This window comes from Microplitis mediator, chromosome 2 (genome assembly GCF_029852145.1).
Source record: "Microplitis mediator isolate UGA2020A chromosome 2, iyMicMedi2.1, whole genome shotgun sequence".
NCBI lineage: Eukaryota > Metazoa > Arthropoda > Insecta > Hymenoptera > Braconidae > Microplitis > Microplitis mediator.
In genome coordinates, this window is record NC_079970.1 from 1,500,306 (window position 1) to 1,514,027 (window position 13,722).

At 28.8% G+C, this 13,722-nt stretch overlaps 1 protein-coding gene across 4 annotated transcripts in view; it reads right to left on the minus strand.

Moving 5' to 3' along the window:
* The window catches only part of LOC130678663 (cAMP-specific 3',5'-cyclic phosphodiesterase), an 81,802-nt gene that overhangs the window by 40,599 nt on the left and 27,481 nt on the right, over positions 1 to 13,722 (minus strand). Inside the window, exon 1 of one of the 4 annotated variants that reach the window (XM_057486024.1) lies at positions 6,092 to 6,278. The exons of the other annotated variants lie outside the window; for them this stretch is intronic. Coding sequence (XP_057342007.1) covers positions 6,092 to 6,267 — 176 coding nt within the window. The 5' untranslated portion in view covers positions 6,268 to 6,278. Of the gene's footprint in view, positions 1 to 6,091; positions 6,279 to 13,722 lie in introns of those variants that run through there. 4 annotated transcript variants of the gene reach the window in all.

Sequence of the window (13,722 nt, forward strand, 5' to 3'; positions counted from 1 at the left end):
TTTACTGAATTTTTTTTACTTTTTTATGGCACTTTGGTTTTATTGGCAGTAACATTAAAAGCCGGCTAAAAAAATGTGACGATAAACTTTTTTGTCTCTCTTTTTATAGCCGAAATTCTCGTATTTTTTTTTTTGAGATTTGAGCTGCGATTATTTTTCAAAATTTATTGTCCGACTATAAAATTCCATTACTTATATTTTTTTACCCTAACGTTGCCCGAAAAAAATTGAGTCTAAATCCCAAAAGCGTCTGAAAGGATCAAAATAAATTTTTGAACTCGTGTTATTTCCATCCGGTTGTGACTAATAACCGAAGTATGAGTTAGAAAATTCCCAAAAATTAAAATTCCTTAGAAAACGTTAAAAGTTGCGCGGGTTCTCAATATGACAGAAATATACGATGAATATGTTAGGGACACATGACTCTTCTATCAACAATTTGGCCCACTTAGCAATCCAATGACGTACGCGAATATTATTCCAAGAATTTTCGTTTTCAGTAGCCATTTTTTTTTCTTTCTTATTTACTCAGATACTTATTTTCACTCATTTCAGTTTGATACCCCGCGTTAAATCTGTCCCACGGCAATATCTTACCATCAAACGTTTCACTGGGGGCGCCCTTGACATTTACACTCTTCCCTTATGCCTCCAGCCGCACACATGTTATCCTCACACTTTTCATCTAACACACCTACACATATATTTATATATACATACATATGTGACAGTAGAAATGGTGCTAGTGCCGTAGTTATTTTTCTTTCATCATTAAACGAGAGTGCATATTCTCACTTGCCCATCTTCACTCTTTCTTCACTTTTATTCACACGTGAAACTCGTTTTTTCTTTTCAACATCCCAAGACACTTTAAACCATTTACATCGCACTCAAAAACTCTTTAAGTTACTTACACTCATGTCAATTTTCACGTTTTCTTCTCCAGGTAAAAAATTTGGAGCAAAAAAAATAATGAAATTTTTTCTTGGCCCAAAAGTGACCGATAAAAGGCCTTGAGTGGACCCAAGGCCGAAAATTGGGCCTACCAATGCCTGAAAACTTGAAAATTTTCTGTTCTATATCAAATTGCTTGAAATTTTTCTAAATTCAAAGGCCAATTTTTGGCCTTTTCATTAAAAATAATAAAATTCCAGCGTATTTTTGGCCTTTTTCAAAAAATTTGATGATTTCGACCAAATTTCGACTTCTCGATTTTTTCATGACCAAATAATTTTACCCGGGATTTTCAAAAAAGAAATTTATATTTTCGCGGTCAATAAATAAATTCGAATATAAATATTAAATTAATTGCAGGCAACGTAACGTCATTTAATTTGATATTTCAATGACACTTATTTGGAGCATAAGTATCTTATTAATAAATGTATATTTATAATCCAGCCAATTTATTTAAATATTATATATATTTTTGTGACGATGTTATTTTTTAAATTAAAATTTAAATATTTTTTTAAAGAATTCTAATTAATCGTTGAAGGAAAAAATTTGATGGTAAAAAATTAGCAATTTATTTTAATGAGTTCCAACTGTCGAGAAACTGAAAGCGAGCTCTGATCTGATTTATGAATAAATAATTGAGTAAACAAACAAATAAATATATAATATTGGAGGAAAGTTTGAGACTGTAACGAATTCGTTGATGCATGGGCCTATAGTATGATAATTTTTGAATAAACTAAGCGAAGGTTAAGCCTAGCAATGAACGTACACATGTTCGTTTTATATATATTTAAAGAATTAAAAAGTGCACGGCACGTACCGATTCGTCAGTCGGAATCGCCGGATCGCGTGCCGCCGAGCATTAGTCCATTGAAGCTCCCTGAGCTTTTATAGGTCACGCGTTTAGCTCTTTATCCTCCCTTGCTATTTTCGTCCTTCCCCACCGTCACATCCGCGTCCTTATCCTTCAGATGTTTATTTTTTTACTTAAACTACTTTCTCGAGAGATTTCGAAACATCATGTTACCATTGATATATAAACCTGATTACGCTTAAATAAAATACCCTTTAGCCTTTTTATATACACTGTCGTATATATTTCTATGTATATATATGGAACCTAATGATAGAAGATACCAGATACTCAACCATCACGTTTACTTCAACAAACTTTAATTGACTTTGTGTAATTTAATCCAGTAACAATAAATATGTTCTTTGGTCTTTGGTTATCTTTAAATTGCTTTAAGAAATCGATACTTTACATCAATTTGTCTATGAGCTGTCTATAATGCTCTAGATTTGTCGGAAAAATTTTTACAGAGCCCATAGACGCCAAATTCTAATAATGAGTCTTCAGTAATTATCTATAATTATTAAGAAAATGCGAATTGATTTATTTGCATACATTGTAATGTTATCCCGAGTCAAAAAACAAATTTGGATGTAAGTCTCAAAGTTCTCAATGAGGTTTTTAAGGATCAATTTAGAATTTTAAGATTGACAGCAGTATGGAAAGTCATCCTAGTTTAGTCTTCAAAGTAGCAGTTATGACCAATTTTACCATTTTGAGGACTAAATTGGAATAACATATCCGAATTAGAGCCTCAAAATCTGCCCTGTCATGACAAAACGACAATATGTCAAAAATTATAGTTTTGAGACAATAGCGTTTAAAGTTTTAACAGAATTTGAGTACAATTTAACAGAAAAATTAATTTCTGTTATGACAAAACGTTGTGACTCGAGATACGTTTTTTGTATCGTAAGAAACTAATGCTTATTTTGATAAATAGATGAAATTGTTATGACAAAACGCTCTGACTCGAAGAATTAAATTTCCAATGCAAAAAAGATACGTTTTTTTTCATTTCTTTTATACGCACATTTGATCAATATTTTTGGCGTAATTAATTAAATTAGTAAAATTTTGATGATACCCTATTAGTAAGTGACACTAAATAAACCTTTTTAGCTTTGTTACGACAAAACAGCGTATCTCGAGATACGTCGTTTTGTCATAACAGGGCAGATATACTCAAAAGATAAAGGAATAATTTGATCCGCATTTGAACCTCAAAAGTCTCAGCGACGTATTCTCTCCCCTCCCTTTTCTATCTAAAATTTTTCAAAGTCCAAAATATAACTTTTCATTCCTTGAAGATTTTGAGGTCTTACTTATAATTGAAAATTGATAAATTATTTGCATTTGGATCTCATAGTTCTCATTGAGGATTTTGAGTACTAGACTTACTTTCTGGGCGGCAAATAAAACATCAAAAGAATTGAGGCTTTTGAGGACAAAACTAGAATTTGTTTTTTGACTCGGGATAAGTTATCAAAAACTTAAAGATACGATAAAAAATATGAAAATTAAAGACAGAATAGACTGAAGAAACTTTTAATGAATTTCTTAATAAAAAAAATTCTATTCAACTTCTCTAGAAAAGTGCACTGTAAGCATGATTAATGGCAACCGACCGCTAATATTTTAATCGAAATATCAAACGAGTCACATAAAGAGAAAGTTTCCAGAGCTATCTAACTGAATCCAAACTGAACTTTCCATCTCGACAGTTCTCAAAAATTACCAACTTTTTTTCATCCATAAACCGTTTTTCGACTTCAATATAAACTCAAAATTTTATTATTTCACAGCCAATTGCCTTAGGAGTAACGCGAAAAATCGATTTAGCTGCGTTTTAACGCAGCCGTAGGTACACACGGTCGTTACATCAATATCAGCTCATGGATGCTCATACATCTACACATTTATGAGCATGCATGAGTATGGGTATGGAGAGAAGCTAAAGCATATACGATCGATCTGGCGATATATGCAATCATCCAGGCACATATAATGTTAAAACGAACTTTGAACAGCCGAGATATTCTCATAATTCAATAGATGCTCGTCCTAGTGAAATTATTATGTAAAGGTTTCCACTGTCATTCGATTATTTTACATCGGAGATTGACGATATCGATTTGATCATCGTCATTTTCATCCTCATTCACAATCTTGTTTTCATCATAACAATCACCGTCGGTAATTACTGACTGATTACTACGTTATTATTAATTACAACTGTAATTATCTGCAATTTTGTCGTATAAAAATCAATTTTACGTAATCAGTAAACAACGCGTTAACTTTTTTTTTTTTTTAACAAAAATTATCAACGCAGCAGCGGATAGAATATCATATATGTGTTTACTGATTAGCAACACGTGTGGAATTCTTAATGATGATTTAAAGCTGAGACGAATCATGATAATCATAAATCATCTGATTACATCATTTGTTTATTGTTATTTATTTTTTGTTCGATATTGAACTATTTGTATTTGATATTATCGTTTTTTGAGTGATTTAGTATGTGGGATATTTACTCACGTGCTGTGGAATCAATAGACGAGATACAAACTTACCTGTAACAGAAAAATAAAATTTTATGTTAATTTATATTTCATTTTATTTGGGTAAATAAACGTGATTGTTTTGTGTTAAGTAATTTTATTGATTGATTTTTTAGAGATGTTAAATTTTTATTATCAAATGGATATTGAATCGAGCTATCGAACGATAACTTGTTTCTAATAGGTCGTAACTCGTAACCTATGGTAAGATAATTTATTAGTAGTAAAGAAAAATAATTTATTATTCAAAATGTTTACATTTAATTTTATAAATTGCTTTGTATTAAAGTTTCATATTTATTTTCAGATCGTAAAATAAATTATATCAACACTTAAATATGTAATTCTGTTGTAATAAAAATATTATTTTTTTTTTTATTCATAAATAAAATTACGATACTGAAGTCAGCAGACAATTAAAAATTTTCTGATTTTTTTTGAACGATTAAATTTGAATAAAAAAAAAAAATAAAAATATGCACATGTAGAAAATTTAAAAGACTATAAGTGCAAGTTTTTAAAATATTTTTATTTTTATAATTTCTCGCTTAAAAAATAATCCAAAAATTATTAGACGTCGGCTAACTTCAGTATCATAGTTAGCAGACGTCAAATAATTTTTAGATTTTATTTTAGACAGTAAATTATAAAAAAAAAAAATTTTGAAAAAATTGCACCTGTAGTTTTTTTAATTCTCTACAAGTGCATTTTTTTAGTTTTTTTTTTTGTAATTTATTTGTTGAAAAAAAAATTAAAAAATTATTAGACGTCGGCTAACTTCAGTATCATAGTTAGCAGACGTCTAATAATTTTTGGATTTCATGTTAGACAGTAAATTATAAAAAAAAAAAAAAATTTGAAAAAATTGCACCTGTAGTTTTTTAAATTCTCTACAAGTGCATTTTTTTATTTTTTTTTTTTTTTGTAATTTATTTGTTAAAAAAGGAATCCAAAAATTTAAAATCGTCTGCTGACTTCAGGGTCATAATAAAACGATATTGCAGTCAGCAGACGTCAAATAATTTTTGGATTTCATTTTAGACAGTAAATTATAAAAAAAAAAATATTTAAAAAAATCGCACCTGTAGTTTTTTAAATTCTCTACAAGTGCATTTTTTTATTTTTTTTTTTTTTTGTAATTTATTGGTTGAAAAAAAAAATCCAAAAATTATTAATCGTCTGCTGACTTCAGGATCATAATAAAATTATCAATTAAAATTTTTAAGTAATTAAAAAAAATTTTTATATAAATTACTAGTAAAAAAAAAAAAAAAAAATTTAATTAAAAATTTTATGTAACTAAAATGAATGAAAAAATATGAAGTACCAAAGTACTAAAAATAATTAAAACCATCTAGTTATCTCAGTAAAGCAGACTAACAGCTTAAAATATATTAAACTAATCCTTCTTGTATGAATATTATTTTTGGAGTTGCCCGTACAGTACAAAGTTTCACAGCTACAATATTACATATATAAATATATACAACACAATAATACAGCGAGTGTCTCGAAAAACCTTCTCGCGAATCACTTAGCTAATGGTCTCGATAAAAAAAATAAAAAATAAATCTTCAATACAAAAAATAAAATAAAAAACCTCCAGAGGTCATCAAGAGCTCAAAAGATCAAGACAGTACAGGAATCCGGAATATCCAAAGAATTCCAATGTAAGTTTGTACCCAGGATTTATCAGACAGGATGAACTCACCCGCCGCATATCCAGGAATGTCGTCTCCTGGGAATGCTACTCGCCGGGACCAATAGAAGCGGCTGTGACTGAAGTGGATGAATTTTATCTCCACCATTGCTACTACTACTACTACAACTGTTACTGTTACTGTCACCAGCTGGTAGCCGTATCTCCGGAATTCGGAGACTATTCATAATAAATTTATATTATTTCTCTCACTCTTGTTAAATAAACTCACCAAAACTTCCCACTCTTATTTATTTACTTGTTAACACAAAAAAACCGGCGTGATAACACTTGGACCGAGTCTTTCTTCTTCTCAATTTAATCGGCAACATCTTAACTCGCAATTTGTCGCGTGTTCTCTTGCGCGAATATCCCTCTCTTATTTTAGCACTCATTCGACACGCGGTTCACTCTCGACGCCTACGCAAGACCTTTTTGTTAAATATATAAATTAATAAGCATTATATATACATATATATATATTTTAACATTCGTCTATTTTTATCTGTATTTAAATACTTATTAATAATACATTTTTTTTTTTTTAAATTCTAATAAATTTATTTTATCTGTTAATTTTTATCAAAAGTTCTGAATTTATTTATGCAAATTAACGTAACGCGAAAAGTATTTTTATGAATTATATTTTTTGCTAAAAATTAATGGCATAAATTAAATAACTTTATTAGTTTATTTTTGTCGAGTTAAGTGTTTTAAAAAAAAAAATGATGTGATAAAAAACAAATGTTAATTTGAATGTTTTTGTACACTTTGCTGGGTATTAAAAACAACGAAAGTGGATAAAAAATTTTATGTATAAGCTGTGACTTATTACAACATGAAAGATTTGTAGGGTAAACTTGTGTTGACTAAAAAATATTTAAAAAAAAAAATAAAAAAGTTTCAAGGACACGTGTGTTGTCTTTAAGAATACTGAGTAGTTCAAAGTTTACTATCAACACGTATCGGTTATAATTTTTTTATTGTTATATTTATTAATACTTAATATGAAAATTTGAATAAAAACTATTACAAGGAAAAAATTAATCTATTTTAGTACAACACTTTTAGCCGATAAACACGAACCGATGAATGTTTTTGTTGGCATATTGATGGGTTTCCATCGAAGCGTTCGATGTAAAAATAAAAATTGACAATTTTTTTAAACAAAATATTTTTTTTAAATCGTTGAATAAATCATACGATATTTTGATATTTAATTAAATTATTGTTATTGTTACCGTAATTATTATTATTAATTAAAGTAAATATTTTATTTTATTTCGTAAACTAGATTTAGCATAAAATTTTATAAAAAACAAAACAAGTATTTGCATACACGATAATTTTATTTAATAAGCTGATTAATTTCAGAAATGTGTTTATTTATTTTTATTTTTCTCAATCATCATTTGCGTTTTAATTTAAATATTTTAAATTAATCAAATTTTTATTTAAAAAAAAATTATTTAAAAATTAATCAAATTTTTACGAAAAAAAAAATTAATCAAATTTTTATTTAAAAAAAAATCAATTTTAAATTAATCAAATTTTTATTTTAAAAAAAAATTAATTTTAAATTAATCAAATTTTTATTAAAAAAAAAATTAATCAAATTTTTATTTAAAAAAAAATTAATCAAATTTTTATTTAAAAAAAAAAATTAATTTTAAATTAATCAAATTTTTACTAAAAAAAAAATTAATCAAATTTTTATTTAAAAAAAAATCAATTTTAAATTAATCAAATTTTTATTTAAAAAAAAATTAATTTAAAATTAATCAAATTTTTATTTAAAAAAAAATTAATTTAAAATTAATCAAATTTTTATTTTAAAAAAAATTAATTTAAAATTAATCAAATTTTTATTTAAAAAAAAATTAATTTAAAATTAATCAAATTTTTATTAAAAAAAAAATTAATTAAAAATTAAAAATTTTTTAAATTAATAGACGTGTAAAAAAATAATTAGTCATAGCCAATAATAAATAATAATAATAATAAAAAACAAGATATGCGTAAATATGGCAACAAAACGTGAGGACGTGAACAAATGTATAAACCTTTAACGAGTAAAGAATTGTTATCGCGTGTTAACTGACTGCAACCGCGAATGGCAATGGATTGTCTAAAAAAAACTATAGCTGACACTAAACTCGCAACAAAATATTTTCCTTTCTCTCCATTCCTCATATTTATAACCCGCTATCTCATTCTGTCACACACCTAATCCAACAATAACAATAACAATAATACCAACAGTTATACTGATAAATACATCTCTGTGACAAACATCACATATGTATACACATTATATATACATATATTTTGTACAGTGGCCAGTAAGACCGTACGTCAAACTCGCGTTAACGCATACGCGTATAATAATGAAATCAATGAACATAATAAACCACACGGCATATATATACCAAATACCAACTAATATAACAATAAGCCAACACTAGTTTACTATCTTAACCCAGCATACGAGAGACAATAATTATGTTTAGTAAAACGCGTGACATCACATCATTTAAACGCGGAATTTAAATTTCTCTAATTTGAATAAAATAATAATAAAATCACTTAGCACCGTTTTTTATTTTATTTATTCTGTACAATAATTAAAATATTTATTTATTTAAATATACATATATATATGTATATATATTGTTTTGCACAGTAATCTATTTAATTTAAAATAATGAATGTCCACGTACGCGCAATATTATTATCATTTTAGTATAATATACAAGAGACCCAAAGTCCATACACCACATCAACTAACAGTTCAAGAACAAATAGCCGGCCGGTATTTTATATACTTGTACTTATACTTGTAACTTGCTGCGAAAAAATGTATATGAAATATAAGAGAGAGGGAAACCGTAAGAAAAAGTTACTAGCGAGTGGAGAGTTGAGTTCATGTTTAGTTATTATATTATTTAATAGACGATAAAAATATTATATATGTATATGTATATGTATATAAATATATATATATATATTTTTTACAATTACTACTGATGTTGTTAATAATTTATGACATGTTTATGTGTCGAGTGTAAGATGTTGTATGAGCGATTAGTGTAGTGGCAGTATCCAACGGATGCAGAAATGAAAAGAGAACCGTCGAATCGTCGACGGTTTACCGCGTCGTCGTCAACATTGTTGTCAACGTTGTGTGTGTGAGTGTAAAGTATAATTGTATACAGTAGCTAGAGCTGCAGTCTGTGTATTTAGTGTGTACATGCAGAATGGAGTGAGAGTGTGCAAGTACGCTGACGTAGTGACGACCGGACGAACAGCCGCGGAGTTCAACGGAAACTCACGAAATTCTAGCTGGGATTTTTATCTTTCATTACACCGAGAGTGTGGGAGTGAAAATTTATGATAACGCTAAGGGATAGTGGTGACTTGATTTTGATTACGTGAAAAAAAAAATTGAGTTTTGAAAGAGTTCACGTACACTAGAGAAAAATTGTCATTTTTCGATCAAGAATTTTTTTTTACTAAAGCCGTTTTTTTTTCAGTGCAGTAGAAATTGTCAGCGAAATTTTGTCATTTTTTTTTTAAATTACCCATAAAACGGTGAAAATTACCCTGATTAAACAACTAAATTCGGTCTTATTAAACAGAATTAATTTTTTAATTCTATTTAATTCAGATAAATTCTATTAATTCGGTGTCTAACTTAAAAATGAATTCTGTCTAATTCGGCAGGAAAACCAAAATTTGTCCAAATTAAAACAAATTTAAATAATTCTATTTGGTTTAATTTTGATTAATTCGAAAATAATTCTCCAATTTCTGGTTCTGAATCCGAATTGGACTGAATTAAAACGAATTTGAAATTTTTAAATCGGTTTTATTCTGTTTAATTCAAATTCAAATTTTCAATTCAGTAAAATTCTGTTTTGCAGAATTTGACAGAATTAAATTTTTAATTCTATTTAATTCAGATAAATTCTGTTAATTCGGTGCCTAACTTAAAAATGAATTCTGTCTAATTCGGCAGGAAAACCAAAATTTGTCCAAATTAAAATAAATTTAAATAATTCTATTTGGTTTAATTCTGATTAATTCGAAAATAATTCTCCAATTTCTGGTTCTAATCCGAATTAAACTGAATTAAAACGAATTTGAAATTTTTATATCGGTTTTATTCTGTTTAATTCAAATTCAAATTTTCAATTCAGTTAAATTCTGTTTTGCAGAATTTGACAGAATTAAATTTTTAATTCTATTTAATTCAGATAAATTCTGTTAATTCGGTGCCTAACTTAAAAATGAATTCTGTCTAATTCGGCAGGAAAACCAAAATTTGTCCAAATTAAAATAAATTTAAATAATTCTATTTGGTTTAATTCTGATTAATTCGAAAATAATTCTCCAATTTCTGGTTCTAATCCGAATTAAACTGAATTAAAACGAATTTGAAATTTTTATATCGGTTTTATTCTGTTTAATTCAAATTCAAATTTTCAATTCAGTTAAATTCTGTTTTGCAGAATTTGACAGAGTATAACAGAATTAAAATTTTTAATTCGGTCGAGTTCAGTTGTTTAATCAGGGTAGTCACTAATCAAAAAAGGATCACAAATTTTTTTTATTGCCTGTAATTATTATTAACTTACACGAGCGTCTTATGGGATCGAGTAAAAAAAAAAGAGATCTAAGATGTAAGTGGCAATGGTTTATTATTACATCGTTATGCCATGAGTATAAAGGAGCTTACATAGGCAAGTGTCGATAAAATTTTATCACAAAAGACTTAATCATACGGAAATGACCTGAATAACTGGATAAATTTTTATATTTTTTTTATTGCAGCCAATATGTTGAGGCAGGTTGCAATGTTTTTTTTTTATTAATTTACTTATTAATTACAACCTGCGGCCTATTTACCTAAAGATTTGCCGTCTGCATTAACGGAGCATCGCTAATGTTTAGATATAAATTTACATTTTGTTTACTGAGAATCCGCTGCACGTACTTAAGAATTTCAGATAAACTTTTATGCAAAACAACTTTGCCCCGTTTTTTCGGGATTAAATTATCCGGATGGAAAATTTCCATACCAACTTTAAAGACGATGACGGAAATTCTCCGCGAAAAGTTTTAAAAGGTTTTATGAACAAGTTTTAAGAGTTTTTATAAAAAAAAAAATTTCTTGATTACAATTATTCATTAAAAAATTTTAGCTCATTAATTTTGAATAAACGTTTGTTCATTATTATTTTTAATAGAGGATCCATTTAAAAATAATGCACTAAGTACTTTATTGAGCAAAAAAAAAAATAATCAGTAGATACGGCGCGACTGGTCAGACATCCGGGACATAATAATTATCAACTTTTTTTTTTTCTCAATAGATATGACAAAATGACATAACGAAGCAACTCAGTCTATTGCAGAGAAAAAAAATTGCAGGCCAAAATTCTGAAATAAAAAAAAAGACTTTCAAATTTGACAACAAATTTTATTGTGTAAAAAAAATTTTAAATAGATAACAAAACTCTGAACAACATTATTATAGTATTATTTATTTAATAAAAATCCTCTGGCGAACATGTCATTCCTCTGAGCGATTTAGTCTGTCTCTCTCCAACGCAAATGTCAGGTTTATTATCAACCGTAGATCTGGCCTCAGGTAAACTCGACATACGCAGACCATTAAAATAAATTGGCGGTGAATCCGTGAACCCAAATTCACATTGTTCACCAGCTCTAAGCTCACTTATTGTCTCAACCAGCTCTGAATTATTCATCCCACAGTTTTCGAATCTTACGGGAATAATATCAAATTTTTCACCCAGTGAATGCTCTTCCGCTTTATTAATTACTAAAAAATTCCCATTATTCTCATCCACATCTCGAGTTCTCTCCCCCGATTCCTCTTTACCGCCACCACCCGAACTATCGCAAATTGAATCTTGCTCGCAATTTTTACCCTCAAAATTATTTTCACTCTTCCTCTCCACGGTCTCTCCTTCCATCGACCGATAAAACTTTTTATTTATGCCGTTAAATTTATTTTTATATTTTTCCGACACATCATCCCCTGCCTGATCGCCCTCGCTCGTTAAATTAAAATTCAAATTTAAATTTAAATTTACGTTTTTATTTTCGGTGTTTAAAAATTTTTTTTCCCCATTAAATTTCATCTGACAGGCACTCGCGGATGTTACATTGTGTGGATGCCATCCCAGATGATTTAAATGCTCAGCGCAATTAAAATTACTATTATTATTATTATTAATTACTTTGAATTTATTACAATTATCAAAATGTCTATTAACGAAGACACTATTAACGTCAATCAAATTCAAAGCTTTAAATTTACCCGTAAGCTCACTCAATTTACCCCGTAATGGTCCGAGTTCGTTTTCAATCTTGGACAGGATTCTCACATCTGAGCCGATTGGAATATAATTTGATTTTGATTTCCATTTGCTTGGACGATTGGAATCCCCCGGGTAATTAATTGCTGATATTGATGTTGATGTTGAAGTTGATGAGTCTTTACTTTTACTATTAGAAATAACTGTACTGTTATTAATAGTTTTTATTGCAAGATTAGACCTAGTTAAAGTGATCATTGATGACCGTGATGACGAAAGTGTCTCTTCATACAGAGTCGTTATGTAATTCATTTTTTCAAATCGTGCGTGAGAGGACTTGGCCATTCTTTCGGACAATTTAGGCCACTCGACAAGTCTCTTATATTTAATACCAACCGATTGGTCAATGATCTCCGTCTCGATTTTACCTTCACTCGGTTCAAACTCCCGCTGGGAATGAGAACTTAAAGAAGTTGAGGAACATATTAATGAGGACTCTCGTCTATTATTTATATCCTCGTTTATTGCCGGGGTGATTTCGTTACCGGAGTTTGCTGACGGACCCGCTGAATTACAACGACGTGGTGACATTGATGTCATTGTTAACTTTATTATTTATCGAGCCAACTTTTAAACTTTATTTTATTCACTGCACTGAGGTTATAAACAAATGACTCGCTTATTTTACGACCAATAAAAATTAAAAAAAAAAAATTCATTGTTCGAATTTCGAAGAAAAAAAAAATTTCTTTGAAATTATGAATTTTTTATTTAAATTTGAATTATTAAATAATTTCTACCAGCACCACTGGCCGGGAAACTGCAAGCTCTGAAAAATAATTACCAACCATCGGGTTGCCTGTAAAAATCAGCGACTGTCGGTATCAAATCTTTTTTACCACACAAGCAATTTGCAAGTACTCTTTTGTACCGGCAGTGATAACAATTTTCTGGACTTACCGGCAGTACAGAACATCACCTACCCCAATAACCACAGGAACTAAGTTATGGAGAGACAGTTTCGGTCAATGTGCCGACTTCTGAGGGTAACCTTTGACTGTCCAACTATTGGCTACAGATTGGCTCCAACTTTTTCAAAAAATTGGCGGCAATCTGCAGCCGCAGAAAAGTTGCCGTCGAGTTGCGGGCAAAACGGCGATCTGGGATTACCTGGGGTTGGTAGCCGATAAAAAAAATGTACCGACGTACAAAACACTTGAAAATTTAAATACTGAAATAGACATCGACTAATAAAGTAGTCAATAAAATACGACCCTCGTCAAATAGTCATAAGTAGAA